At 56.4% G+C, this 24884-nt stretch overlaps 1 protein-coding gene across 3 annotated transcripts; it reads left to right on the top strand.

Moving 5' to 3' along the window:
* The first annotated feature begins 2302 nt into the window (after positions 1 to 2302).
* Positions 2303 to 23786, top strand: CABP1 (calcium binding protein 1). Of its 3 annotated transcripts, none has more exons than XM_045843929.1 (7): positions 2303 to 3022; positions 15416 to 15595; positions 18757 to 18787; positions 19049 to 19192; positions 19413 to 19522; positions 19758 to 19905; positions 23335 to 23786. In XM_045843929.1, the coding sequence occupies exons 1-7, from the start codon at positions 2378 to 2380 to the stop codon at positions 23358 to 23360; spliced, it is 1284 nt and encodes a 427-aa protein (XP_045699885.1). In that variant the 5' UTR covers positions 2303 to 2377; the 3' UTR covers positions 23361 to 23786. The 3 variants fall into 3 exon arrangements, with proteins under 3 accessions (XP_045699885.1, XP_045699872.1, XP_045699881.1); XM_045843925.1 differs by lacking the exon at positions 2303 to 3022 and adding an exon at positions 10743 to 10919; XM_045843916.1 differs by lacking the exon at positions 15416 to 15595.
* The last annotated feature ends 1098 nt before the right edge of the window (positions 23787 to 24884 follow it).

The following is a 24884-nucleotide window of genomic DNA, read 5'->3' as shown; positions in this document are numbered from 1 at the left end:
CTCGCCCCCTCCTTTCATCGTGGTCTCTGCTCAAATGTCCCCTTCTGGGAAAGGCCGTCCCCAGTCACTGTCTGCACTAGCCCTCCACGAGGCCCTCCTCTCCCACCGGCTTCGTTTCTCCTTACAGCACCGCCCGCCACCAGTGTGTCCCAGGTGCATTCCCATCCCGGTGCGTTCATGCAGTTGTGTATTTGTTGCTGAGGATGGGGACTCTCTTGTTCGGTGTCATGCCCCTGGTAACTAGGACAGCACCTGACAGATAGCTCACTCAAGTGTCTGCTGGATGGATGGATGAACCTTTGTATCCCCGGTTTCTAACACAAGGCCTAGTTCTAGAACTGTTTGTTAAGTGAACAGCCACATGAACGCGTTCTACAAACGAAGTGGAGTCTTGGCCCACTCCCAGGAGTGCCCAGGCTCTGCGTGCACGCGTGTCGCCCGTTCGCTCCATGAACGCGACCCTGATTCATTTTCTCTAATTTCATAGCTGGTGGAACCAGGTTCTTGACTTTTTCAGGAACTGGTTGCTGACAGAGGTCTTGCCCAAGAGTGTTTAGGGAATTTCGGAAAGCTAACCCCCGGTGGCACAGCAGGGATTTGCAGTGCCCTGCAGCCCACTGGCGCTCGGCAGCTCCTGGGGGATTGCGATACTCTGCACATTTGTGGTTAACCCCGCCGAACACCAGCTCTTCTGGGGCTGGAGCAGGTGAGACACTGATTGACCCCATGCTCTGAGAGGGTGGGTCCTTTGGGGTGTCCAGCTCATATCCTGCGGGCCACGTGCGGCCCAGAACGGCTGTGAATGCGGCTCAGCACAAAATCGTAAATTTACTTAAAACCTTTTTTTTCCTGCTCATCACTTTTTGTTACTGTTTGTGTAATTTACTGTGTGGCCCAAGACAGCTTTCTTCCAGTGTGGCTGGGAGACACCAAAAGGGCGGCTACTCCACCCTTCTGGTCTGAGTGGCTGTTGAGACATTTCGACGAGGCTTCAGGGCCGCGGCGGCGCAGACCGCCTGGTGACTTGTGCACTGGGTGCCTGAGTGGATGTGAAATGGCAGTGCAGTCCGAGGGTCGGGAAGCTGGGGAGCGATTTGCCGCACTTCCCTCGTTCACTTTGGCCTCGGGCAGTGGCTTTGCTCGCCCCTCCTGTTTTTCTGAAATCCTCGCCTCTCGGTGTGTAAAAGCAGCAGGCAGCACAGAGAAGGGTGAGCGCTTGGCATGGGTACAGTGCATATTGGCCATCAGGCCACCTGTCCTGCTGCTGAGGCTGAATGGTCACCAGGCTTGCCCTGTTCTCATGCACAGCCAGAGACCAAAACAGGGAGAGTCTGGGAAGGCCATCACACCCCAATCCCAAGTGTCCCGTTACTAAACAGCTGTGGAAGGTGGGACCTCCTTGGGAGTAGAGAGGAGGGAACTAGCTTAGCTGCACGTGGGCCTTGTTCTGAGCATGGGGTCAGGCCTTCTATGTGCCCAGTGTCATTGTACGTTACCCGGAAGTTGTTGCTGTCTGCATTTCGCAGAAGAGGTAAACAGGCTCAGAGAGGTTGAATGCATTTGCCAAGTGACCCAGATGGTAAGTGGCAGAGCTGGGATTTGAGACTCAACCCAGGCCTGTGTGACTCCCTGGCTGCCTGCCGAGAGTGAAAATTCTCTAACATCTAGAAGGGCATGAAGGTGACGGGGCACAGGAGCTGTAGGGGCAACAAATGGGTCCTGCCTGAGACTGGATTATCACCAGGCCCTGCAAATCCAGGCTAATCAGATGCCACCTGGCTTCTCTTCTGAGAACTGAAAATTCTGCGGCTGCTTTACCAGGGTCATCCTGGCCCCCCCAGCATGGTCTTGGGGCTGGATGGAGTGCTCACAGAGTGGAACCTGTCCCCCCAGCAGTGTCCTTGGACGTCATTCTGGCTCCTGTGACTGTGCGCAGTGCTGTCGTAGAGTGCCTTCATCCTCCTTGGGTCTTTAGTGTACTGCACCTGTCTCATCCTCAGTTTCAAAGTTGTACCCCCTGGGAGTAACCCCGCCTGCATGTCTGGAGGTTCGGGAGGTTCTAGGTTCCTGTGGGAGCCTCCAGGCGTATTATTACGGGGTAGTTCTGGCGATACCAAGGACTGCACGTCTTTGAGGCCCTTCGCCAACCCCCTTCCCTTGCGCTCCTAGATCCGCGCCGCAGCGCCCCCTCAGCCACCAGGGGCCGCCCTGAAGCGGGGCTCCTCGAGCGTGGGGCGGGGAAAGGGGCGGGGCACAGCAGTACCTGGGCCGCCCTGGAGCCGGGGGTGGGCTCTCCGGGGACAGCCTGCGTCCCCCAGATCTGCACTGCCAGGAGCCTCGGAGCTCAGGGCTCCGGGCGTAGAGGCTGCTCTGTCACATGGGCGGTGGCGACGGGGCCGCATTTAAGCGGCCGGGGTACGGCGCCCGCCTCCAGCGAGTCCTCGGGCTTGGATCCCGCCAGGCGCCCCGCTCTCTGCCCACCCGGGGCCCCGCTCGCCGCACCGCGCCTCCTGCGCCCGGCCATGCGAGCGCGGGCCCCGCTGCGATGAGCTCGCACATCGCCAAAAGCGAGTCCAAGACGTCGCTGCTGAAGGCGGCTGCGGCGACGAGCGGGGGCAGCCGGGTTCCCCGCCACGGCCCTGCTCGGGAGACAGGGCTGCCTAGCCGCCGGCTGCCCGATACCTGCCCTGGCACGCCGCTGCCGTCCGGGGACCCCAGTTCGCGGAGGCCCCTGTGCTGGCCGGCTCCGCGAGAGGAGGGTGCGCGGGGGAGCCGGCGCGGGCTCCCCCAGGCACACTGCAGGCCCCGGGAGGCGCTGCCGGCCGCGGCGTCCCGACCTTCGCCCCGGTCCCCGCTGCCGCTGGCCCGCGGGCGGGATGGGGAGGAACGGGGGCTGTCCCCGGAGCTCCTCCGGTGCTCGCAGCGAGCCCCGGGTCGCGGGGTCTCCGCTCCAGCTGCCGCGTCCGAGGCAGACCCGTTCCTCCACCGGCTGCACCCCATGCTCAGCTCCGCCTTCGGCCAGGTAAGGGCCGCGCCTCCCGTCCGTGCTCGCTGGAGAGGCACTCGGGACCCTGCCGCGACTGCGCACCCACAGCCTTCCTCCCGCTGCCTGCGGCCCCCAGTCACGCTTTCCCAGTCCTCCTGCAGCTACGCGCCCTTGCCCGCGGTACTCCTCCCCCGGTGCCTGATTCAGCACCCTGTGCGCTGTCCACGCTCCGGGCCTCTTTTGGGTGAGACACCACCGCATAGCTTCTCCACCTGCCACAGTGGGCCTGTTCTGGAAGGGATGACCTCCACAAGTCGCCTGGAGATTTGCAGGGGTCAAGGAGGGGAGCTCTGATCAGGTACCACCAAACCCACTTTTCTGGACTCTGGCCAAGACCACCAGTGCGCGACTTACGAGAGCAATGGGTTTGGGGCCTTGGGGTCAAGAGTGGGGCACCTCGGGGCACGCAGCCTTGCTAGGGGATGATGCACTCTAGCCATTGCCTGTGGTTGCCACGAAGACTGGGGAAAGTTAGTGGAGCTAAAATATGAGACGAGTCTGGGTAGGCATGGAGGGGCTGTGCAGAGCTGTTGCTCACCGTGGAACTTTGGGGTGTTTAGGACGTTATGGCTTCAGGGGGGCCATTGGGATAGCAGGTGGGCAATTGTGAGTCACAGGGTGGGGAATTATATCCTGAGACTCCTAGTGTGAGTTGGTGTGCATTCTAGGGTCGGGAAGGTGACTAAGGGGTCTCCAGTGGCTCCTGTGGTTTCCTTTAGGCCTTTCTCTCAAGGGACCAGGCAGCCGGACATCTGACCTTTAAAAAGAGCCCTGTAGTCATAATCCAGTTTGGGGGTGTGCTGCTGGGGGGAGAGCCCCAACAGAAAGGAACCTGTGCACTCCCGAGCAAAGCCAGGATGTCCTTTAGTGCTGAGCCCATAATTAAATCAAACTCACTGACACGGCGCTGATACAGTTCTGCTGCAGCCAAGGAGGGGTGTGATGCAGAGGTCTGGTCAGCCGGTTTGCTCTGTGTGTAACGGAAGCGGGGGCTGAGTCTTTCTGTAGTGGAGAGAGTCCGTTTCAAGCTCCTGGCTTACTGTGCCAGATCAGAATTCCAAGGAGGCCGTGTATGTTTTGCCTCAGATCTGCACATTGCTTTCCAAAATACTACTTCGCAGTGGCTGATGCCGGTGGAGGACCGACATGAAGGCAGCTACACACGGAGCTGAGTCTCACGGGGTTGCTGTGGTGGGGTGACGGGCCACCAGCGCGTGGCTTTGTTCCCACGGGGAGCCCTCGTTAGCCAAGTTTGCTGGAAACCATTCTCCAGCACAGAGATTTGGATGCAGCGGAGCTGTGAGAGTTAGTGTGGCAACACGTTGCGGGAAAGGTTTGCTGCGGTGGCTGATGTGGTGGGGAGGTGCGGGGTGCGGGGTGTTGGGGCGTTGCTCAGGCAGAGGCAATGAACAGGGAGACAGCAGTGAACAGGGAGCTGGGGTGCCGGCCCCCCTGGAGCTTGTAGTTCAGCTGTTTGGAGGGCAGGTTATGGATCCAGAGCCGCACACTCGCTGGTTATTTTGTTTGCTGGTGACTTGACTTCGTCTCTGGAAAAAGAGCCCTTTCCTTCCAGTCTCGTAGAATATACCTGCATGGGCCCTTAGTGAGCTCAGCGTACCTCAGCTACCTGCTTTTCTTCCCACTTCTACTTTCTCAGTCGTTAAATGAAGAATATTCTCCAGCCCAATGTTCCGAAATGTCACCAGAGTCATCTGAGTCAGGAAGAGCTGGAAGGTCCCATCAAATATTTACCACCTCCTTCTGGAAGCTCTTGCCGTGGGAGCAGCAGAGTCTTTCTTCAAAGCTCTGGTACATACAGTTGGGCTCCCTGCTGACGGCTCTGAGGCATCTGCTTGGACAGCATCGGCAATAGCAGCAAAGCCTCGCCTGGGACTTCTGTGCTAGTCTCCTGCAACGGGGAATAAGTCTCTCCTTCACTTCTGTTTACATTGACATTTCTGTCCTGAGACACAGGGTCAGGACCAAGAAAAGGGAAGTGGGATTCTGAATGCAGAAACTCTCAGATAGGATCTGCCTAGACAAAATATAAACCCTGGGGAGAGTATTTGTTGTGTCTCCCAAGTGCATGTTAAGTGGTCACTTAACTTCATCGGGCCTGTCCCTTTATCTGCACAGTAGGGACAGTAACAGCACCTCAGCAGGGCTGGGGGAGATTGAATGGGATCAGGGTGCCTGCACAGAGCTCGGCCCAGTGCGTGGCCCCAATCAAAGGCTCCATCAGCGTTCGTTATTGTTGGTATTGCTGCTGCTGTTGATTAACCACCAAGGGCCCTGTCGGGTCGTTTTCCTTCTGTTTGTGATAGAGGCGGGGAGAGCCAGGGTTCCCAGGGACACTGAAGGTACCAAGACAGACTCCGACAGTAGGGGGGAGAGGAATCAGGATTCTTCCAGTGACCTTACAGAGCATCCTCACTGCCTGCAGGGAGCCAGTGTGGTTTTAAGGTTGAACCTGGGGAGAGTGTAGGGCTGCAGGTCCCAGTCTCAGCTCTATCACTGCCCAGCGCCGTGACCTTGGGCCTCTTTTTTTTCTCTTTTGTTCTGTTCATCCAGGAATGAGATTGACAAAAACTACTTTGCAGAATTATTGCAAAGCTTCTACAAGATTAAGTATGTCAAATGGCCTGGCTCAGAGTGGGTGTTGGAAAGAGGGCAGCCTTCATTGACATTATTACTCTTGTTCATAGAGTAATTGTCTGAATGAGGGCCCGTACTTTGCAAGCTGTCTCTGAGCCAGGTGAGGGAGGCCGTTAAAGGAAGGAGCTGAATGACGAAGGCCCTTCCCTAGTACCCTCTCTGTGGCTGGCTGTGGACATGTCACCCAGCTGCCTGGAGAGCTGTGCTATCAGAAACTAACTCAGAATGTGCCTGACGTGGGGCAACTCTTGGCATCGGGTCTTGGAAAACTATTTAAGAACGGTGTTTTTGTTCCATACCCTAAGTTTGGGGAGAAACACCCCGTGCAGAGGAGACAAATGCGAATAAAGCCCACGGTGCTGCTCCATCTTTTTTTTTTTTTTAAGCTATAGACACATCTCTTTTAATTTGGGTAGGTTATTCCAATTCCCAAACTGCTTTGCACATAGTAGGATCACTGTGATCCTCTGTCCTAGTGGGTGAATCAATGAATGAATGATTGATGTCTCCCGCCTCTGGACTGCAGAGGTTTCTTAGCTCCTATAGTATCGATGCGGGAGAGAGACCATGATGGTGCGGGTCCTAACAGATTTAGTTGCCCCAGGCCTGTGTTTCCGGGATGAGGGCTGTGCATAGCATTCACTCCTGCCAGGCCACGTCTCTCCCTGCTGCTCTCAGAGAGGGCTGGGAGCCCTCACTGCCTCTCCCCTGGGGCCTGGGAAAGGAGACAGCGAAGGTCAGTTTGTGGTTAACATCAGTCGAGGAAGGTTCCCCAGGATGTCTGCATTTGCCTCTGGCTGTTTTGGGGAAGCAACAAGGGTACTTGAGACATTTGTCTAGAGCCCACGTAACAGTTGACAAAGTATCTTCTCATTGTCTTATCTTCACAGCAACCTGTGAAGATTAGCATTATCTTCCAGCATTTTAGAGAGTGCAGAGACTCAGGAGAGGGGACGTGGCCGGTGCAAAGGTCACACAGGACCGTGAAGTGGTCTGCCCATCTCTGAACCACCTGCCTGTGCCATACCTACTGGTCTGGGGGGAAGTCACTGAAGTGTGTTTTCTATTTGTCAAAAGGAACCGCAGAGTACAAGTTATGACCTGTTTTTTTCTGAATGTCTTAACTCTGGGCTGCCATCCAAGTTCAAATGCTGGCGATCGAAATGATCAGAGCCAGTGAAGGGCAGCCTCGTTCCTAATCAGGAATCATCAGCAACGGGTTTATCCTTCTTATCCCTCTGATCCTATTATTCCATCCCAGACCTCCAAGTGTGGCTCCCAGGGGCCCGGCCCTGCTGCCACACTGAATGCGGATGGGGGGGTGGGGCTGCGCCATGCGCTCTGCTCCTCTGAGAAGCTCCCACCAGCCAGCCCCACAAAAACCTTCCTAGGAAAGGTTGAGCCACCTGCCCCTCCCAGATTGCCGGTTCCCCCTGTCACTCAGGATCATCAGTTCCCTGCCTGCTGAGCCAAAAAATAACTTAAGCAAGCTCTAAGTTTGAATCACTGAGTCCCTGGCTGCCCCTACGCCTCCAGCTGGGATCAACATCCTCCTCCCTCAAGAATGATGGGGTTTCTTCAAAGTATGTGACTTAATTAACAAGTTAAGGTCAGGAATTTATTATTTTAATCATGTTTTCAGGTGACAATGGAGGGCAGAAATAATACCTTACTTTGCAAAGCCTTTGCTTAGCAGTGTTTTTCTGTCTGTAGCTGTGGTCTTCACCACAATCCTCCAAGATAGAAAGGTCAGATATTATGTCCATGTTACAATTAAGGAAACTGGGATTCAGAGAAATGGACTCATTTATACAGGCCACGTGGTTAGAAAATGGTAAACTGGGCCTCACATCCCACCCTTGGGACTCCATAGTCTACATTCTTATGTCCTGTTAGCATTGACTGAGGGTCCACTAAGTGCCAGGCGTCACGTTGAGGGGTGTGATCTATTTTCTTATTCAATTGTCCACACTCTCCATCACAAGCAAAACCTCCGACCCATCTCCAAATGTCTACATCTAAAGTGAGCAACATTTAAAAAAGTGTGCCAGGGCAAAGTGCATGACTTCTCCATAGGGGACAGCCCTCCTGCTTCCCGTTTCCAAGGACAAGCCATTTTGACAAGCGGGTGCTGTGCTCGGGATGGCCTGCAGGGGGCAGGAGTCACCAGGTCTGTGTGGGTACCCTGCTACGGGAATGGAGGCCCCACCTGGTTCTCTAAGACCAATCCTGGGCAGGGGAAGGGGCACCTTCTAGGTTCCTGGCACTATGCCAAGCCTTTGCATGCATTAACTCATTAACTCCTCAGATGAGCCCTATGAGGGAAGGGTTATTAGAGTACCATTTTATCAATAAAGAATCCCAGGCTCAGAAAAATGAACAGGCCCTGGCTGGTGTGGCTCAGTGGATTGAGTGCCGACCTGCAAACCAAAGGGTCACTGGTTCAGTTCCAGTCTGGACACATGCCTGGGTTGCGGGCCAGGTCCCCAGTTGGGGGGTGCATGAGAGGCAACCACACGTTGTTTCTTTCTCCTTCCTTTCCCCTCTCTCTAAAAATAAGTATAATCTTTAAAAAAAGAGAGAAAGAGGAAGGTGAACAGGTCTTCAAGGTCACACAGTAGCTGCTAGGCAGCAGGGCAAGATTTGAACCTGAGTCCGACTCTGCATTCCAAGCTCTTAGGCTCCGTGTCAGTCGTTGTGGGCACAGGCTTACTGGGGCCCACCGTACCTGATAAACCAGGGTGTCCGGGGAAGCTCCCCAGCGAGCCTGGCCTGCAGCCGGTGCTGGGAGGTCTGCGTTTCACTCTGCCGCCTTCCCACGTGTCCGCTTGTGCAGGCAGTGCGAGCCGCGTTCCCACCCGGAACCTAGCCCACTTCGTCCCTGGGGGGCTCTCATGAGCCCTAGCGTTGCTTTCTTTTTTCTTCTTTTTTTAAAACTTACCTTTCTTTTTATTTTTTATTGAATTTATGAGGGTGACATTTGTTAACACAATTATATAGGTTTTAGGGGTACAATTCTATACTATATCATCTGTGAGCTTTTCCAAAGAGCCTGCAGGTGGTCCGTTTTCTAGCTTTGGGCTACAAGTCTTTCCTGATCTTCCTGAATTAAGTCACGTTCTCCGAGTTTTTGTGTTTCCCCTTCATAGTGTTTACCTGATATGTAATTAAGTGTGTTCCTAGCTCTCCATTATCCCTCGCCCACCTGCGAGAACGTAAGCTCCTTGACACCAGGGACCGTGTTTCCCCTGTTGCCACACGTCCAGAGCCAGGCACGGTGCCTGGCACGTAAATACTGGACGTCACGATACTTATTCCTTCCATCTGAATAATTGCTTATAGAGTACCTGCCATGTGCCATGCACTTCGCCGTGGACGCTTTACAAGCAAGAGAGAGGAAACCCCGTTTTCCAGGCAAGGACACTGAAGCTCTGGAACGTGAGACGTCAGAAGCCAGCAGAGGCAGAACTCGACCCAGGCTTGTAGATCCTCCCCATTCATCTGAGTCCGTTGCTCTTCTTCATGACCCTGACCCCTGCCTGACCCGCAGCCCCCTCAGGGTTGCTGCTTTGTGCTCTGTTTCCCAGGAACAGGGCTTTGAAGAAGGCACTTAGGTTGGCTGCTTGCTCTTCCAGGTCCTCAGTGTCTTCACCCCTTGTCTTCCCTTTTGGGGAAAACCACCCCCCAGGCTCCTCCCTCTGCCCTCAGGGGCTGCCCCTCCTTCTCCACATCCCCTCCAGAGGTTTGGCCCAAACAAGGCCACAGAACAGCTAGCCCGACTACACCGTCCTGACGCTGATGCGGCCCTCATCAGCAGCACTGTCTTCAGGAGTTGCCCAGGGACCGTCTTCCCCAGCAACCTGCGAGCAAGCCTGTGGCGCCTTCTGGGCAGCGCCCCGCTCGTCTGTCTGCCCTGAGGGGAGTTCTGACTAGCCGCCCAAAACTGGACACGGAGTCCTGGAAGAGGAGCCCTGGGGACTGAAAGCTCTTTCACTGGCGCGGGTAACGGTTGTCGCAATCGGGGCTGGGAAGAATTCGGCTTGCCAACCTACCTCTGGTGCCCCCTGCTGGGAAAGGCTGGGTGCAGGGAAACAGCGGCACCTCTGTCTTGGGTCATCTGGCTGGGGCTGTGGATCTCCAGTGTCACATCTGAGGCTCAAGATGAACTGATACCAAAGCTGGAACCTGGAATAACGAGGAAGAGCCAGTCACCTAATAAGTTCATCGTGGGACTTGAAGACTGCTCTGCAGAGGGCCATCTCTCTGCCCTGCACCGGGAGGACGCTGGTGAGAGACCCTTGCTCAGGGTTGGGCAGAGGATTAGGGGCAGGCTCGTGGCCCTCACCCAAGCCCTCTGCAACTGCGCGGCGAAGGGAGCAGTGCTGCTGCTCACTGCTGCTGGCTCCGCTGTGCTTCCAGTCCCTGGAGCCTCATCCCATTTCACTGACAAGGCGAGTGTGAAAAATGGAGCGTGATGGAGACGTCACAAGCTCTCCCAGGCCTGCTCTCACTCCAGCTGCGATTGCCAGGGGGCTGTTTGGATGAGCTTGTCCCTGTGTGCTTGCGTCTCTCTGTGTGTGAGTGAGTGCACATACGAGGCTGGGAGCTGGGAGGCGCTCTGGCTTTGGGGACCCAAACTGGCCTGATTCCCCTCCTGGGTCTGCTGGCCTAATTCCCAGCTGCAGCTGCCATTCTGGACACTCCCCCCCCCCCCCCAAACCCACCGAAGGCAATCTCTCTGCAGCTTTGGCAGCTGGGAGAGGAGGGGCTGGGGGTGGGGGGGAATGGGCCCGAGAGGACTGAGCGCTAATCTGGTGGAGATGATCCAGCCGCCCTCTCCCAGCTCCGCTGCCCTCTGCCATCAGCTCCCTGGGCGATTCTCTCTGTGCCCTGCATGCTCCCCTCCTGCCTTCATCTCCTTAAGAAAGTGCCCAGAAAGTTAAACACACACACACAAACAGACACACACAATCCACCAAAAAAAAAAAAAATCAGGAGCAGGCAGACGAGTGAGGGAGCACGCGCGCTGGAGAGGGCTCAGATCAGTCCTGGAGGAAGAGCGGCGCAGGCGGAGGGAGGCTGGGGTTGGCAGTGACCGGGGCTGAGGTCTCTGAGCCCCCAGGAGCCTCCTTCATGGACCCGGGGATCCTGAGAGGGGCTGCCTCAGCTTAGGATGGGCAACTGTGTCAAGTCTCCTCTGAGGAACCTCTCTAGGAAGGTATGTTTCTGGGTTCCCAAGACCCGGAGTGGGGGATTCGGGCATCTTCCCACCCGTCCCAGAGGGTGAGCGTGGAGGGGGTGGGCATCTGAGGCTTGCTACCCTTCCTGTGGGTTCTGTCTAGAGCTGCTTCCCCGTGGTAACCTCCTGCTTACCTCCTGCAACACTTCCTTGCGTCCCAGACTCGGAGCTGGAGACGGGACATGGAGCCGCATGGGGGGCTGTTTGGGAATGGGCACAAAATGTGGGGAAGAACCAGGTAGCTCCTGCGATGTGAAACGGAAAGTGTGGGTCCTGTGGGTGTCTGAGTGGGCAGACCCCTTGAAGCTGGCAGGATCGGAAGATGGCTGAGTTGAGCTTTGGCCTCGCTGTTCCTAAGGCTCCTCAGTATTAGGGCCTTGGGCTTCCTCGCCTCCTGTGAGGGTCTCGGACCCTCTCTGGTGGGTCTCCAAGCCCTCAGAGTTGTGGGTTTTAGGTAGAGCCTATTGCCACTGAAAGGAAGCAAGCAGGGTATCCCCTGTTACCCTCGATAATTCTTGATCAGGTCAGAGAGCCTCAGCTAGGACCAGACTGGTTCAGGGACCAGAGTGGTTTCCACTGAGAAATAGGATGTTGAGCAGTGGATTCAGTGCTGTATACCGGGACAGTATCTTCTTGCAGGAACTCCTTTTGGAAAGCGAGTAATCCTCTCCAGCACATCTTTCGTGCAAGCCTGGGCTGGCATCTGCAGGGTTTGCTTCCGGCGGGCTCTGCCTGTGTCTCGGTCCTCTGTAGTCAGGTCCATGGAGGAAACTCCTAGTTGTCACTTCCTAGAGGAAGAGGGAGTGAGGGGGATGCCTCCCTGCAGCACTTTCTTTTTCCAGACAAGGAACTCAAACTGCCACCCAGGTTAAGTGACTTACCCAAGGTCTCAGGTTAGCTAATGACACCTCTGCCCCCAGCCCCCTCCTACCTCCTTGGTCAGCTGACAGCCTCTCAGCTGAGGACATCGCAGGCTTTTCTGCTGCTCATCGTCTTCCTCATTTCACTGAGCTGCTCGCCTCAAATTCCCTTTCGTCTTTGCTGTTCTTGGATCCTCCTGAGGGTTGGATGTTTCTTCTGTGCACCCTCCTCCCATCATCTGCCATCTTCTTAGGGGGGTCATCTTTACCAGAAGCGGCCTCCACGCTGTTGCAGAGAAGTAGAAATTGATCTGATTTCGTTTAGAGGACCACAGAGTGGCTTTTCCCCTGGTTCTGTCCAGAGCTTGAAGAGGCGAATTTAAGAACAAGAATTATTCCTTGGTGCCACCCCACCCATCTTCCCTTACGCAGCAGAGGGCTTAAGAGTCAGACTTCTCAGGTTTCCTCTTTCCAGCTGTGTGACCTTGGGCAAGTTACCTGACCTCTCTGGGCCTCAGCTTTTCTGTCCATCAAGTGGAAATACTAATAGCCACCTGGTCAGGTGATTGTGAGAACTAAATAAAGTGCCGGGCACACTGCCTGGATTATAGACTCAATGAATGTTAGCTAGTAGTACCATCGTAATCATAATTTTCCACTCAGTGTTCTGAGAAGGTGGGTGGGGAAAAAGGGAAAATAGGAGAGGTTTTGAGTCTAGGGAGTAAGGTTAAAGGTTGCAATAAAACTTATTGTATCAATTTCATGTTTTTAATAAAAGCAACAGTTGCTTTTTCATGAATATTTGCAATGTACCCAGCCTGTTATCTCGTTTTCTCTTTTCCACCAAATAGTTCTCTTGGCTGTGTTAGAGGCAAAGGAGCTGGACTCTGAGATCAGAACTTCCCTAAGGCCACCCAGCCAACTGGACACCAAGCTGGGCCTTAAACCCCGGCCTGTGTGAATCCAGGGCTGGTATTTCATTTTTATTTTTGCCTCTCCCTTCTTCCTGCTGTCAGAAATGTTATTCATAGAGTCTGCAGTCTGACCTGACACGTCATCTGGTCCAGATTCCCACTGACGGCAGCACTGCCCGCTCCCACCTCACTGGGCACTCACTCCTTCAGCTTCTCCTTGAGCGCCTTCGGGGAGAGGGAGCTTGGACCCGTCTGACCTTGGCCAGCTTCTGCGGCTAGAGAGCTGTTAGGTCATGAGGCCTTCTGGGCCCTACTGTTGCCATGCCACCCTCAGGAGCCGTCCACTTGGTGCTGGGGACGCGGTCCACCCGTGGGACACCGCCCGCCGGGCTTCCTGCGGGGAACTGGCGATGGGGAGAGGCGGCCTGCTCCAGGCGCTAAGAGGGCGAGCCCAGGCTGTCGGGTGCCATCACGGGCCAGGGAAGAACAGCAGCCTCCCGGGGCAACTTGGTGCCAGGCAGGATTATGATCCAGAGGCTCAGTGGAAAGTCCCCAGCCGCCACGGGCTCATTCTCCGTGGGAGCAAGTTGTCCTCCATCCTTCTCTTGTCTTTCCTGACTGGCAAGCATTCCCCCGCTTCCTCTGGAGCCAGAAGTAAATGCCTTCTGGCACCCGGCGGCTCTTAAGTTGCATCACTGTTACTATCATCGTCATCGTCCTTGTCGTCGTCATTGTCATCTCCATGGCAACCCCACGGATTCCTCTTTTACCAGGTTCTAGGCGCTAGCTCTTTCATTTCTCACAAGAGTCCCATGCGTCGCCATGGTTATCCCCATTGCATACAGAAGGAAACTAGAGCGCAGACAGGGGAAGTGACTGGCCCAAGGTCACAAAGCAAGCAAGTGGCAGAGCCGGAATCGTCCCTAAGACTGTTCGAGTCCAAAGCAGGTGCACAAACCGCCTCTCAGAGTTCCGCACCGCCTGCCGCTGCCTCCTGCCTGGGCTGTGCTCATTCTGGGCCCAGTGTGTGCGCGAGGCAGCGAGAACTAAATGGCTGCCTCTCTCCAAACGTCTCCTGAGGTTGTGCCCTGGGACTGAGCCACCATGTGTGGTCCCAGGCTTCCTTGGAGCCAGCCTCCGGTTGGTCGGGAAGGTCCCTCTGGCTCTGGCCTCGCTCTGGCTACGTCCTGGGAGACCGTGCGAGTGCGGCTGAGGCTCTGAATCTCCTTTGGCTTCAAACCAGAATGGCCATTGGTCTGCTTAGCATCCCTTAAATTCTGAGATTACCTAAAACTCACCCTTACTGCAGTCACTGAACTTGGGCCTTGGACTGAGGTCCTTCACCTTGGATCTTGAGTTGCTGCTTCCCCTTCATGGAACCAGAATACTGTTTCTCCCTCTCTAGGCCTGGAAGGGGCTTAGGAAGGCAAAGGGGAGTCTAGTCTGTAGCCGGCCCCACGGTGTGGGCCCCTGGGGAGAGGACACGTGAGAGGGCAAGGCGACAGGGGCAGGTTACTCTGCTTCTCAGCTGGGGAGGGCAGGCTGCCCATACATTAAGATCTTCTTCCCGGTTTGACCTTCTTTGAGCCAGAGGAGCCCGGCAGGAAGAAGAGTGTGAAGCAAGATGAAAGTGTGGGGTGTGCAGCTCTGGACTCCTGGGGGCCCCGGTCGTCCTGCGGAGGCTGGGGTGGAATAGAATGTTGTGTCTGGATGCTGCTGTTGTCCTGAGGGGGACGGTCTGTGGGCAGTGCTGACTTTTTATAGCTGCATGGGAACCGCCAGGGCGGAGGATGGGTTGGCCGGGGCCTGGGAGCACAGCTATATTCGGTAAGCAGAGAGGGCCCGTGCCTCAGCCTCCAGAGGTCAGCAGGCTGCACCAGGCGGGGAGCCAGGGAGGCGGGAGGGGGAAGGGAGACTTGCTGGTGAACGAGTGTCTAGTCTGGAGGCCGCAAACTGGGTGGGATCCGACCCGCAGACGGGCTTTGTGTTACTCGCCGGAAGGTCTGATGCTTTGGGCCCCTCCTTCGGAGGGCACACGGAGCCTCCATTTAGCCCCAGCCTCCCACCGCTCACGCCCGCCCGCTTCGCTCACGGTAGCCGTGGAGCCCCCAGCCCAGCAGACCAGCTGAGGTTGCCCCCTGCTCCGACTGTCCTCACTGCCTTCCAGCGGGGGTCCAGCGGGGGTCCAGCGGGGGTCCAGTGGGGGTCCAGCGGGGGTAGGGCCGGAAGGCAGTTTGGGAACTCAGCCCCAGGGTTTCACTGGGGCGTTGGGACAGTGCTGGGAGAGGGCGTTCCTCCATTCGTCTCTCAATGGAAACTTGCCATTGGTTGGAACGGAAGCCTCCCACTGCCTGCCTTTCTCTCTGAGCCTCTGCGCATACATGAGTGTGATTCTCTACACGTGTGTGTGTGATGTTTGTGTGTGTGTGTGTGTATGCACCTGAGCCACCTGGTGGGTACCACACCCAGCTCTCCCTGGAACATCTGTTTCAGCCAAGGACCGGAGACCAACTGTTGGACCAATTTAACGCCTGCTCTTGAGCATCCTGAGGGCTCTCTGACCCCTGCTGCTGGACTCTCACGGGTCTGCTCTTGAGGACAGCCCTCTCTAGGACCAAGAGCCCGGCTGGGGCCAGGCGGCCCTGTTGGGCGGGGAGGTGACGCCTGCCTCTCTTTTATGTTTGCTTGGTGCTGGCTGAAGATGCGCCAGGAGGAGACGACCAGCTACAGGGCGGTGCAGACGAGCGAGGAGGGGCTGGCGGCTGGCGGCGACCTTCCGGGACCGCTCCTGATGCTGGCCCAGAACTGTGCCGTCATGCACAACCTGCTGGGCCCTGCATGCATCTTCCTGCGCAAGGGCTTCGCTGAGAACAGGCAGCCTGTACGTAAGTCGGCCCCAGCGGAGCCACGCTGGGCTTGGCTTCACAGGGCGTGAGGAGGTGCTGGGAAGATGCAGGGCTCTGTACACGGAAGTGTGTGTCCCCCAGCAGACACACCTCAGACCCTAACCTGCGAACCTGACCCCTAAAGTTTCCCGCTCATGGCTGCAAAGCACTGGTGAGTCCGCCTCCATCAGCAAGAAGTAACGACAGCAGCTAACATTGCTGTGGGATTTTTTCCGAGCACTTAACTACGTGCCAGGCGCTGTGCTAAGAGCTTTGGTGCGTTTTCTCGTTTAAGACTCAGCAACTCTAAGAGGGTGGGTACTATTATCCCATTTTACAGATGAGGAAACTGAATTGGAGAAGTAACCTGCCCAAGGTAACAGCTTGTGGGTGTTGGAGGTAGGACTCAGACTCAGGGAGCTGAGTCAGGGCCTCCTGCGCCCAGAACAGTAGTGCCGGGTGCACAGCACTGTCCAGCAGGACTTCCTGCCATGCTGGCAACGCTCTGCAACCTGCGCTGCCCAGTACAGTGGCCACTAGCTGCGTGTGGCCACTGAGCACTTGATATATGACTAGTGTAACTGAGGAACTGAATTATTAATTCTGTTTAATTCCCATTCAAATTTATTTTATTTTATTTTAATATTTTATTTATTTATTTTTTAGAGAGGGAAGGGAGGGGGAGAGAGAGAGAGAGAGAGAGAGAAACATCAATGTGCAGTTGCTGGGGGCCGTGGCCTGCAACCCAGGAATGTGCCCTGGCTGGGAATCGAACCTGGGACACTTTGGTTCCCAGCCCGCGCTCAATCCATTGAGCTACGCCAGCCAGGGCTAATTCCCATTCAAATTTAAATAGCCACACGTGGCTGCTGTATTGGCCAACCTCCCTCAGGTGTCTGAACAGCCACAGGGAGGAGGGAAACAATGATGGTGTTACAGACACAAACGTGCGTAGGTTCCACTTATTGAACGCCTCGCACTAGACACTTCACACGCTTCGTTCCGTGGCGCTGGCAGAGGCTCTGGAGGTGGGTCCTGGTGTGGCCCTCTTTCACAGACGAGGAGCCCGCGGCTCACAGAAGTGGCCCGCCCGTAGCTAGGAAGTAGCAGATCTGAACTTTGCACCGAGTCTGTCTGACTCTGGAAGCCGAGCTCTTCTCCCTGGCCACGCAGGTCGGGGAGAAAGGAGTGTGCGCGTGCTCGTTTCCACCTGACTTCCCCCCACATTGCTCATGGGCCCCCTGCCACGTGGGCGGGCATCTCCGTTCCGCTCCAGAGCACAGCGCACAAACCCCTGCGTCTCTGCACAGAGGAGGGTGCGGCGCAAGCGCCAGCCACCAGGACGAGCCAGACCACAGGTCCGCGGCCAAGGGGGGGCGCCTGGCTTTCCCGCCCCCTGACTCCGTCTGTACAGGAGGCGTGGGGGAGGCTGCAGTGGGGGTCAGCAGCACCTCACTTCTCCAGTTCTTCAGAGCTGGGTCCTGGGGAAGCGGGGGGCTGCTGGAGCCTGAACAGCGGGAAGGACTGTTATGTCTAAGCAACTTGTCCCGGCGAGCACTCTCTGCCACAGGCACACCCATGGTGCTCGCTCACTTTTGCTTCCTGGGGGCTGGGCCTTGCAGAAGACATCTTTTTTAGTTACTCAAGATCCAAGTCTGACTTAGACCGGCTACGGGGGTGGGGGGGAAGATGGGGGGGTTAGGTGGGGGGGGGGTGGAGTGACAACCTGTGCACTGTGCACCATGACAGGCTCGTTAGTGGCAGTCCGTATGGTCATCTAACAGAGGCACACACCTTCCGTGAAGCCTGCCCTCGGCCACAAGGGCAGGACCTGGCAGCTCGCAGCCTGCCCGCTCCAAGCATACGTACACAGTCAATGCTGCCCTGCCTCTTAGAGCCTCTTCTGAGCACCAGGTCCTGTGCGCCTGCTTGCCCCACAGGACGTTGCCTAGTAGCCCCTTTCCAGAAGATGCTCCGATTTTCCGGGGCTGGGGTTCCTTTCTCCGAGGCTGGTTTGGAGTGGGTCGGCCGCAGCTGTCTACCCTCCCCGCCCCAACCACGTCCACCTTTGTTCCCTTCCCCAGAGCTCCGAGAGGCCTTCAGAGAGTTTGACAAGGACAGGGACGGCTACATCAACTGCCATCCCTTTTGGCTAGAACAGCTTGTGTGCACAGCTGAGATGCCTCATGCTCACGGTGGCACACCTGCATGTCTGTATTCACGACAGGTGTGCCCATACCTGGCGTGCACTTCCTCGGGCCAAGCACACCTGCCCCATGTTCTCCCTGGCCAAAGGCAGGGAGCTGTGTCACGTGGGGAAGAGGAGCCCCGTGGACCGGTTTGGGAGTTTACTAAGCAGGTCCAGCTGGGCAGCCGCACCCGTTTCGTGCAGTCGGCGTCCCTCCTGGGCAGGCCCGGAGCCGCTGGCTCCTCACCAGCTGCAGCCGCCCTCTGCATCCTGTGGGCCTGCTCTTTAGAGACTTCTCTGCCATCTGTTGTGATGCTGAGACCCAGGGTTTCCTTGACCCTCAAGGAGGCTTGGGCACTGCTTGAGGCTTTAGTTGTGTGCTCTGGACCCTGGTGGCAGCCGGAGACACTGGCGGCCCCCAGGGTCCTACGCTGTGTCCTCCAACAGGGCAAAGTGTAGGCTGGGAGTCACATCGGAGAAGGTAGAGCAGTGCCCGAGAAGCAGGGCACAGCTCTAATCCTGCCTCCGCAGCCTCGGGTCCTCCTCCTCCTCTCTCGGCCCGCCTGTTTAGTCCCTGCTTTCTCTCCCCTCCAGCCCCTCTCTCCTCCCATTACCTTGCAGGCCTCCCTTGTGTCGTGACCTCCCGCAGACCCTATTCCATTTGCAGGTTTTCGCCTCAGGACCAGCTCTGTTCTCTGACGTATTCTTGTGTCCGAAATAAGGGGCTGGGCGCAGAGTTTCTGCACCCAGGCTTGATGGAGCCCTTGGGTCCCCGGGCATCTCCCATGACTGGGGGAGGCCTGGGGGCGCACATTCTCCCCTCAGGGCCGGGGTCCAGGCTTGCCGCTGCTGCAGCCCCAACGCCTCCACCCATCGCCTGCTGCCACTTCCTTGCATGGCCTGCAGGCTGGGCATTCTGGGAGTCCGGGCCCCTCGCAGCCGCTAACAGGACATGTTCTTTCGTTTCAGGACAGATCACTGCGGCCAGAGGAGATCGAAGGTAAGACCTGGCCCTTCGGGGAAAGGGTTTCTCAGCAGCCATCCCGGAAGCTGAGGGAAGGGAGCCTGGGGGGAGGAGAGGCAGGGACACCCTGGCCTGCAGGGACAGGGCCTGTCAGAGCCGGGCATCCTCTCGGACCGGGGGTCAGAGGGGTGCACGGTCAGGGGCCGCTCCAAGCCAGTGGGCCCTGTGGCTGTCTTCACCCCCAGAGGCTCTGCGGGTCCCACCCCCAACCACGCCCACCTTTGTTCCCTTCCCCAGAGCTCCGAGAGGCCTTCAGAGAGTTTGACAAGGACAAGGACGGCTACATCAACTGCCGGGACCTGGGCAACTGCATGCGCACCATGGGCTACATGCCCACCGAGATGGAGCTTATTGAGCTGTCCCAGCAGATCAACATGAACCGTGAGTCCCTCCGCGGGCACCTCCTTCCCTGGCCCCGCCACCTGGAGCCATTCTTGGACAAACCACCTGCCCGTGGCCACCTCTCTGTCTCATGTGGCCTTTGGTTAAACCTTGGACCTGGCCCTGGGCAGGTCAAGGAGGGGTTGGTGGTGCCCTCCGCCGCCTGGCTGGAGACGTGGAATGGTTAGATGGAGGGCCTGACTCTTTCCTCTGTCCCCAGTGGGTGGCCATGTGGACTTTGATGACTTTGTGGAGCTAATGGGACCTAAACTCCTGGCGGAGACGGCCGATATGATTGGAGTGAAAGAACTGCGAGACGCCTTCCGAGAGGTGAGTGACGGGCAGTGGGCAGGGGGGCGTGGGTAGGTCGCTAGGATCCCAGCCCCATTGTGGCAGCTTGAAAAGGAACCTGAACGCTGGGTTCCAGCCCCAAGAAGGGGCTTGGGCAGAGAAAGTTCTCTGGGGGGAGGAGGGGCAGTGACTCTGGAGAAGGAGCTCACCCTGGGGATCTGCTCCTGCCCGTCTCCGTGCTGTAGCTGCCTCTCCCTCCTTCCTGCCCCCCTAGTTCGACACCAACGGTGACGGGGAGATCAGCACCAGTGAGTTGCGAGAGGCCATGAGGAAACTCCTCGGTCATCAGGTGGGACATCGAGACATAGAGGAAATTATCCGAGACGTGGACCTCAATGGGGATGGCCGCGTGGACTTTGAAGGTAGGTGGGGCTTGCAAGTGGGCAAGAAAGTGGCCATCCGTGGAGCCCTGCCCCGGTACGCCCACCACGCACCCATCAGTCCGTTCCCGCTTCCATCCCCCACGCTTCCGTCCTGCCGGCCCTCCATCCGTGCACGCCAGTCTGCCTCCCGTCTCTGTACCCATCCACTTGCCTGTCGACCCACCCGTCCATCCCTGTCTCTCTGTCCGTCCGTCCGTCCATCCATCCATCTCTTCATCTCTCCAGGTTCCTATTTATCCACTCATCCATCTCTAAACAGTTATTCACAGAACCATTTACCTATGCGCTTCTCTATCCACCCATTCATCCACTCATTCTTCTTCGTTTTTAGATTTTATGTATTTATTTTTAGAGAGAGAGGAAGGGGGGGAGAGAGGGAGAGAAACAGCAATGTGTGGTCACCTCTTACGTGCCCCCTACGGGGGACCTGGTCTGCAACCCAGGCATGTGCCCTGACTGGGAATTGAACCAGTGACCCTTTGGTTTGAAGGCCGGTGCTAAATTCACTGAGCCGCACCAGCCAGGGCCACTCGTCCTCCTGTCATTCTCCCACGCATCCCTCCGCTCACCCGTCTACCTGCGTGCATCTGTCCACGCATCCGTGCGTCTCTACCTTTGTTCAAACGTTTGTGTATGTATCTATCTACCTGTATTCCTACCCGTACCTCATTGGTCTGTTCATCTATCCGTATAGTCACTTTCCCATGTAGTCCATCTACGCATCCGTCCATCCGTCTGTCTCCACCAGTCTGTCCGTGTCCCTCCACGGAAGGTGTTTTCCAAATGCCACGTCCCTCACACTGGCGCTGACCCATGTTTTTCGGACTATAAGACGCACATTTCTCCCCCACTTCCTGCCAAATTTGGGAGGAATGGTGGTCGTTAATGCTGCTGTTGAGTTCTGTTTACATTTACATTGGCGAAATATTATGTCATTTATGTTATTAAATATTTTACCACATTTTTTGCTTCAAAAATTTTTTTTCCTATTTTCCTCCTCTGAAACCTAGGTGCGTCTTGTGGTCCGAAAAACGTGGCAGGTGGGCCCCCAAGAGCTGACCACAGCCCACCTTCCCATCTGCGGCTCCTGCCATTTCTTCGCTCCCACCGCCCCTTACAGCCGGACCACAGTACTTGTGGTCCGTGAACTTGCGAGGCTCCTGTTTGAACACAGTGTTCTTTCTATCAGGATGCCTTTTGTTCCGTTGTCCGTGTGGGCTAAGTTCTGTTCATCTTCAGTTCTGCTCATCCTTCAAGAGCCTGCTGTGGGGCACTCCCTTCCGCCATTCTTCCCGGGTTCTCCCGATCACACTTCCTCTTTCCTGCGCCTCACGGCACGTCAGGGTCACCCTTGTTCTTCACATTGTCCCCTACCTGCCACTCACAGTTGCCCCTCTGCTTGATTCTGAACTTTTTCATAAGAGGAACCTTGTTTTCCTTCTCTCTGCACTTCCCGTGTAACTCAGTACCTGGCACGTAGCTAATGCTCCGTGAAAGTTTTTTTTTAAGGAATCAGCAACAATCACAGTAGTTAGCCTTTATTGTACATTTATTGTGTACCAGTCGCTTTACATATTTTACCTCATTTAACCCTTGCAAAGACTCTCTAGACTGCACTGTTATTGCCTCATGAGAGGAGGAAGCCAAGGCTCAGAGCAGTCATGTGACTTGCTCAGGGTCGCCTAACTAGTAAGAGGCAGAGCTGTGCCATCAGCCCAGGCCTGGCATCTCAGCCGCTGCACCCGTCTCACCGTGCTCGGCGCCGTGTGCAGCGCTGTGAGCTGTGTGGGAAAGGTGCAGGAAAGCACCGACTCCATTCTCCAGACACGGGGTGCTGAGCAGGAAGGCTGGATGAGCACATGCCTGGCTGTGTGTCCAGAACACAGAGGTCGGGAGGCCCTTTATGGGGAGTAGTTGTTCTTCAAGGTTGAGTAGAGTGTGACTGGAGGGAGAGAAGGCTTTGCTGCCTCCAGATGGAACATCTCAGGATGTCCTGTGTCAGGTGAGTGCCCCTCACAGGTGGCTGCCCTTCCCTGAGGGCCCAGCGCCCCCATTTACTCCTCCTGCATGGTCATGCACCTCTGTGTGCTGAGACCCAGTCCCCCTGCCTTGGGGAGCCTAAGACCAGCAAGGGAACAGAAGCCAGCAATACAGCTCGTGCTGTTTGCGGGGAAGTGTAGTGGGCTGTGGCGTGCAGAGGGGGCGCCTGCACCAATCTGCAGGAGGGATTAGGGAAGGCTTTCTGGAGGAGCTTATACATAAACAGAGCGCTAAGAAATGAGTAGGAGCTACCAGGTGAAAACGAAGGAAGAAATATTTATCCAAATGAAACCTGCACATGGATGTTTATAGCAGCTTTGTTCGTAACTGCCAAAACCTGGCAGCAACCAAGATGTCCTTCGGTAGACGGATGGATAAATAATCTGTGGTCCATTTGACAATGGGATGTTATTCAGAGCTGGGAAGAAACGAGCTATCAAGCCATGAGAAGATATGGAGGAAACTTGAATTCATACTATACTGAGTGGAAGGAGCCCGTCTGGAAAGGCTACCTGGTGTGTGACTCCAACTCTAGGACATTCTGGAAAAGGTGGCGCTTTGGAGCCAGGAACGGACCAGGGCTTGTGGGGGAGGCTGTGCCGGGAGGGAGGGAGGGGCGAGTGGGCGGAGCAGAGGGTTGGGGCAGCGAAACCGCCCTGTGTGAGACAGGGACGGTGGGCACGTGTCATTCATTACACACATGTGTTCACACCGTAGAACGGACACCACCACGGCTGGACCTCCTGTGGACTGGGCTTGGGGTGATGGCGACGTGCCGGCGCCGCCGCTCATCCATTGTAACAGTTGTTGGTGGCGGGGGAGGGGTGCCTGTGTGGAAGTGGGGAGTGTGTGGGAACTCTCCGTACTCGGTGCTTGACTTTGCTGTGAACCTAAAACTGCTCTAAAGGGGAAAGTCCAGTCTGAAAGAAGAAGAGCGAGGGGACAAGCTGCAAGGAAGCTGTGAAGGGGTGAAAGGAGTGGGAGTGAGCCCGTGGCCCCAACGGTGCCGCAGGGGAGAGCGCTAAGGGGAGGGGCGGGGGGGTGAGCGGGGAGACAGGAGGCTGGAGGTGTCAGCCGGGGCCAGAGGAGGGAGGGCCTGGAGGTGATGTGAGGATAAGGGACATTATCCATGAGCATCCACGGTAATGTGGTGAGGGTCAGGTTTGAGAAGGGAGTCGGATATGCTGCTTAGAAAGCTCGAGCCAGCTGCTGTGTAGAAAGAAGGTGGGTTGGAGGGGGCCCCTGATGTGGGGGGCCAGCCGGAGTCAGGAGCAGTGGCGACAGAGAGGGGACCTGAGGAGGTTTGGAGGCAGTGCCCTGCGCCAGCCCTGACAGCTGCTCTCTCCCCGCTCTCCTGTGCCCTCCCAGAGTTTGTCCGGATGATGTCCCGCTGAGGCCGGAAGGGCCCCTCCAGGACCGCCAAGCTCCCACGGGCAGGGGGAAGAGGAGCCGGAGCTCGCCTCACCCCGCTGTAGCTGCCAAGAGCCCAGGACGTACTGGCGGATGGGGCCTGCCTGCACCCTGGGGAGGTGCCCACCCCGGACCCCCCACCCCTCCGCACTGTGAAAGACTCGTGATTCCTGCAACTGGAAAGGGGGGCGCCCGCCGACAAGGAGGCCACAGTGCCAAGCCCGCAGAGGTCATGCCAGGCACCAAGTGCTATGTACCCAGCCGCTGCTGGCTGGGTGGGCCAGGGAGCCCGCCAGCAGATCCCACCACAGCATGTCTGCCCCAGGGCAAAGCCTCTTGCTGCCCTCCCAGCTCTGTGCCCATCCCAGCTCGCCTCAGCCCTGTTATCTCAGAACCAATAAAAATATTTCCGAGAGCAAGACAGCCGTGGGGGTCTTTGCTTTTTGGGCCTGGTGGGATGACATGTTTCTTGGGTACCAGCTGCATGCCCAGAACTGGCTGAACATTCCTGCTTTCAACATGCACTTACTGAGGGCCCCTTAGACTCCCAGCCACCTCCTCACTGACCTCAGGAGCCAGAACCTGGTACCTTTACCCAAAAGGCAGGCTTGAGGCTGTAGTGATGTAGCTGGGACGCAGCTGGCACACATAAGGTCAGGTGCTACAGTAAGTCCTCAGTGTTCAAGTGAAACGACATATAACGAAACCAATTTTACCATAGGCTGTTGGATACAAGCAACAGTTAAGTTCCTACGCATCTCATTATTCTAGGACCTGCCGTATAAGAAAAAGAAAGGGCATTGGGTAAGCATCTAGCAGGGTCTGCCCCACTTCCTGTCTTACTGGCACTTCCACATTGGTCAGGGAAACCGACATGAAATGATCACACTGTCATATGGTTACGAACTGTGATGCTACCATTAAGGAAAAAGGGACCTTCGATGGGTTGTAATGAGGAGGACCGGCCTTCTCTGGGCAGATCAGGGAGGCTCTCCTGAGGAAGTGAGGACAAGGTTTTCGCACTGGAGGACACCCACATGTGTATGAGGGGACAGATGTAGAAACAGCTGCCATCCTCTCCTCCTGGCAAGAAGCAGAATTGTAGGGTGGTTAGGCTCTGGGTTTATTTGCTGTGTGTCTTTGGGCCAGTCACCTCCCCTCTCTAAACCTCAGTTTGCTCAAATGTAATGTGGGGATAATAAAGGTTGATGAAGTTCATAGTAAGTGCTCTCAGGGCATTGCGTTGCACACCTCTAGGGGCCGCTATTGACCTAACTACAGTGGAATTGCGCCATGTGGCACAATTATTTCACAGCCCATTATAATCATCGTAAGTCATTCAGCTAAGTGAAGGGTGGAAGGAGTCCAGAGGAGAAGCCTGTGGGTGGAGGTTGCCCAGAATCTTTGACAGGCATGGGGCATAATCAGCAGGTGTTCCAAGCCAGTGGCTCTCCTAGTGCATGTTAAGAATCTCCTGGAGGATTTGTGAGGCCGCAGATCCGGGGCCG

This window comes from Phyllostomus hastatus, unplaced genomic scaffold, assembly GCF_019186645.2.
Source record: "Phyllostomus hastatus isolate PE091 unplaced genomic scaffold, TTU_PhHast_1.1 phas_contig_1162, whole genome shotgun sequence".
Lineage (NCBI taxonomy): Eukaryota > Metazoa > Chordata > Mammalia > Chiroptera > Phyllostomidae > Phyllostomus > Phyllostomus hastatus.
The sequence above is the reverse complement of the archived record's forward strand: the minus strand, read 5'-3'. Positions and strand labels throughout refer to the sequence as shown.

Coding starts and splice junctions, on each gene's coding strand:
- CABP1 (XM_045843929.1), top strand. CDS start 2,378: ATGGGCGGTGGCGACGGGGCCGCATTTAAGCGGCCGGGGTACGGCGCC. Junction 3,023..15,415: donor TCAGCTCCGCCTTCGGCCAG/GTAAGGGCCGCG, acceptor TGCTGGCTGAAG/ATGCGCCAGGAGGAGACGAC. Junction 18,788..19,048: donor GCGGCCAGAGGAGATCGAAG/GTAAGACCTGGC, acceptor TCCCTTCCCCAG/AGCTCCGAGAGGCCTTCAGA.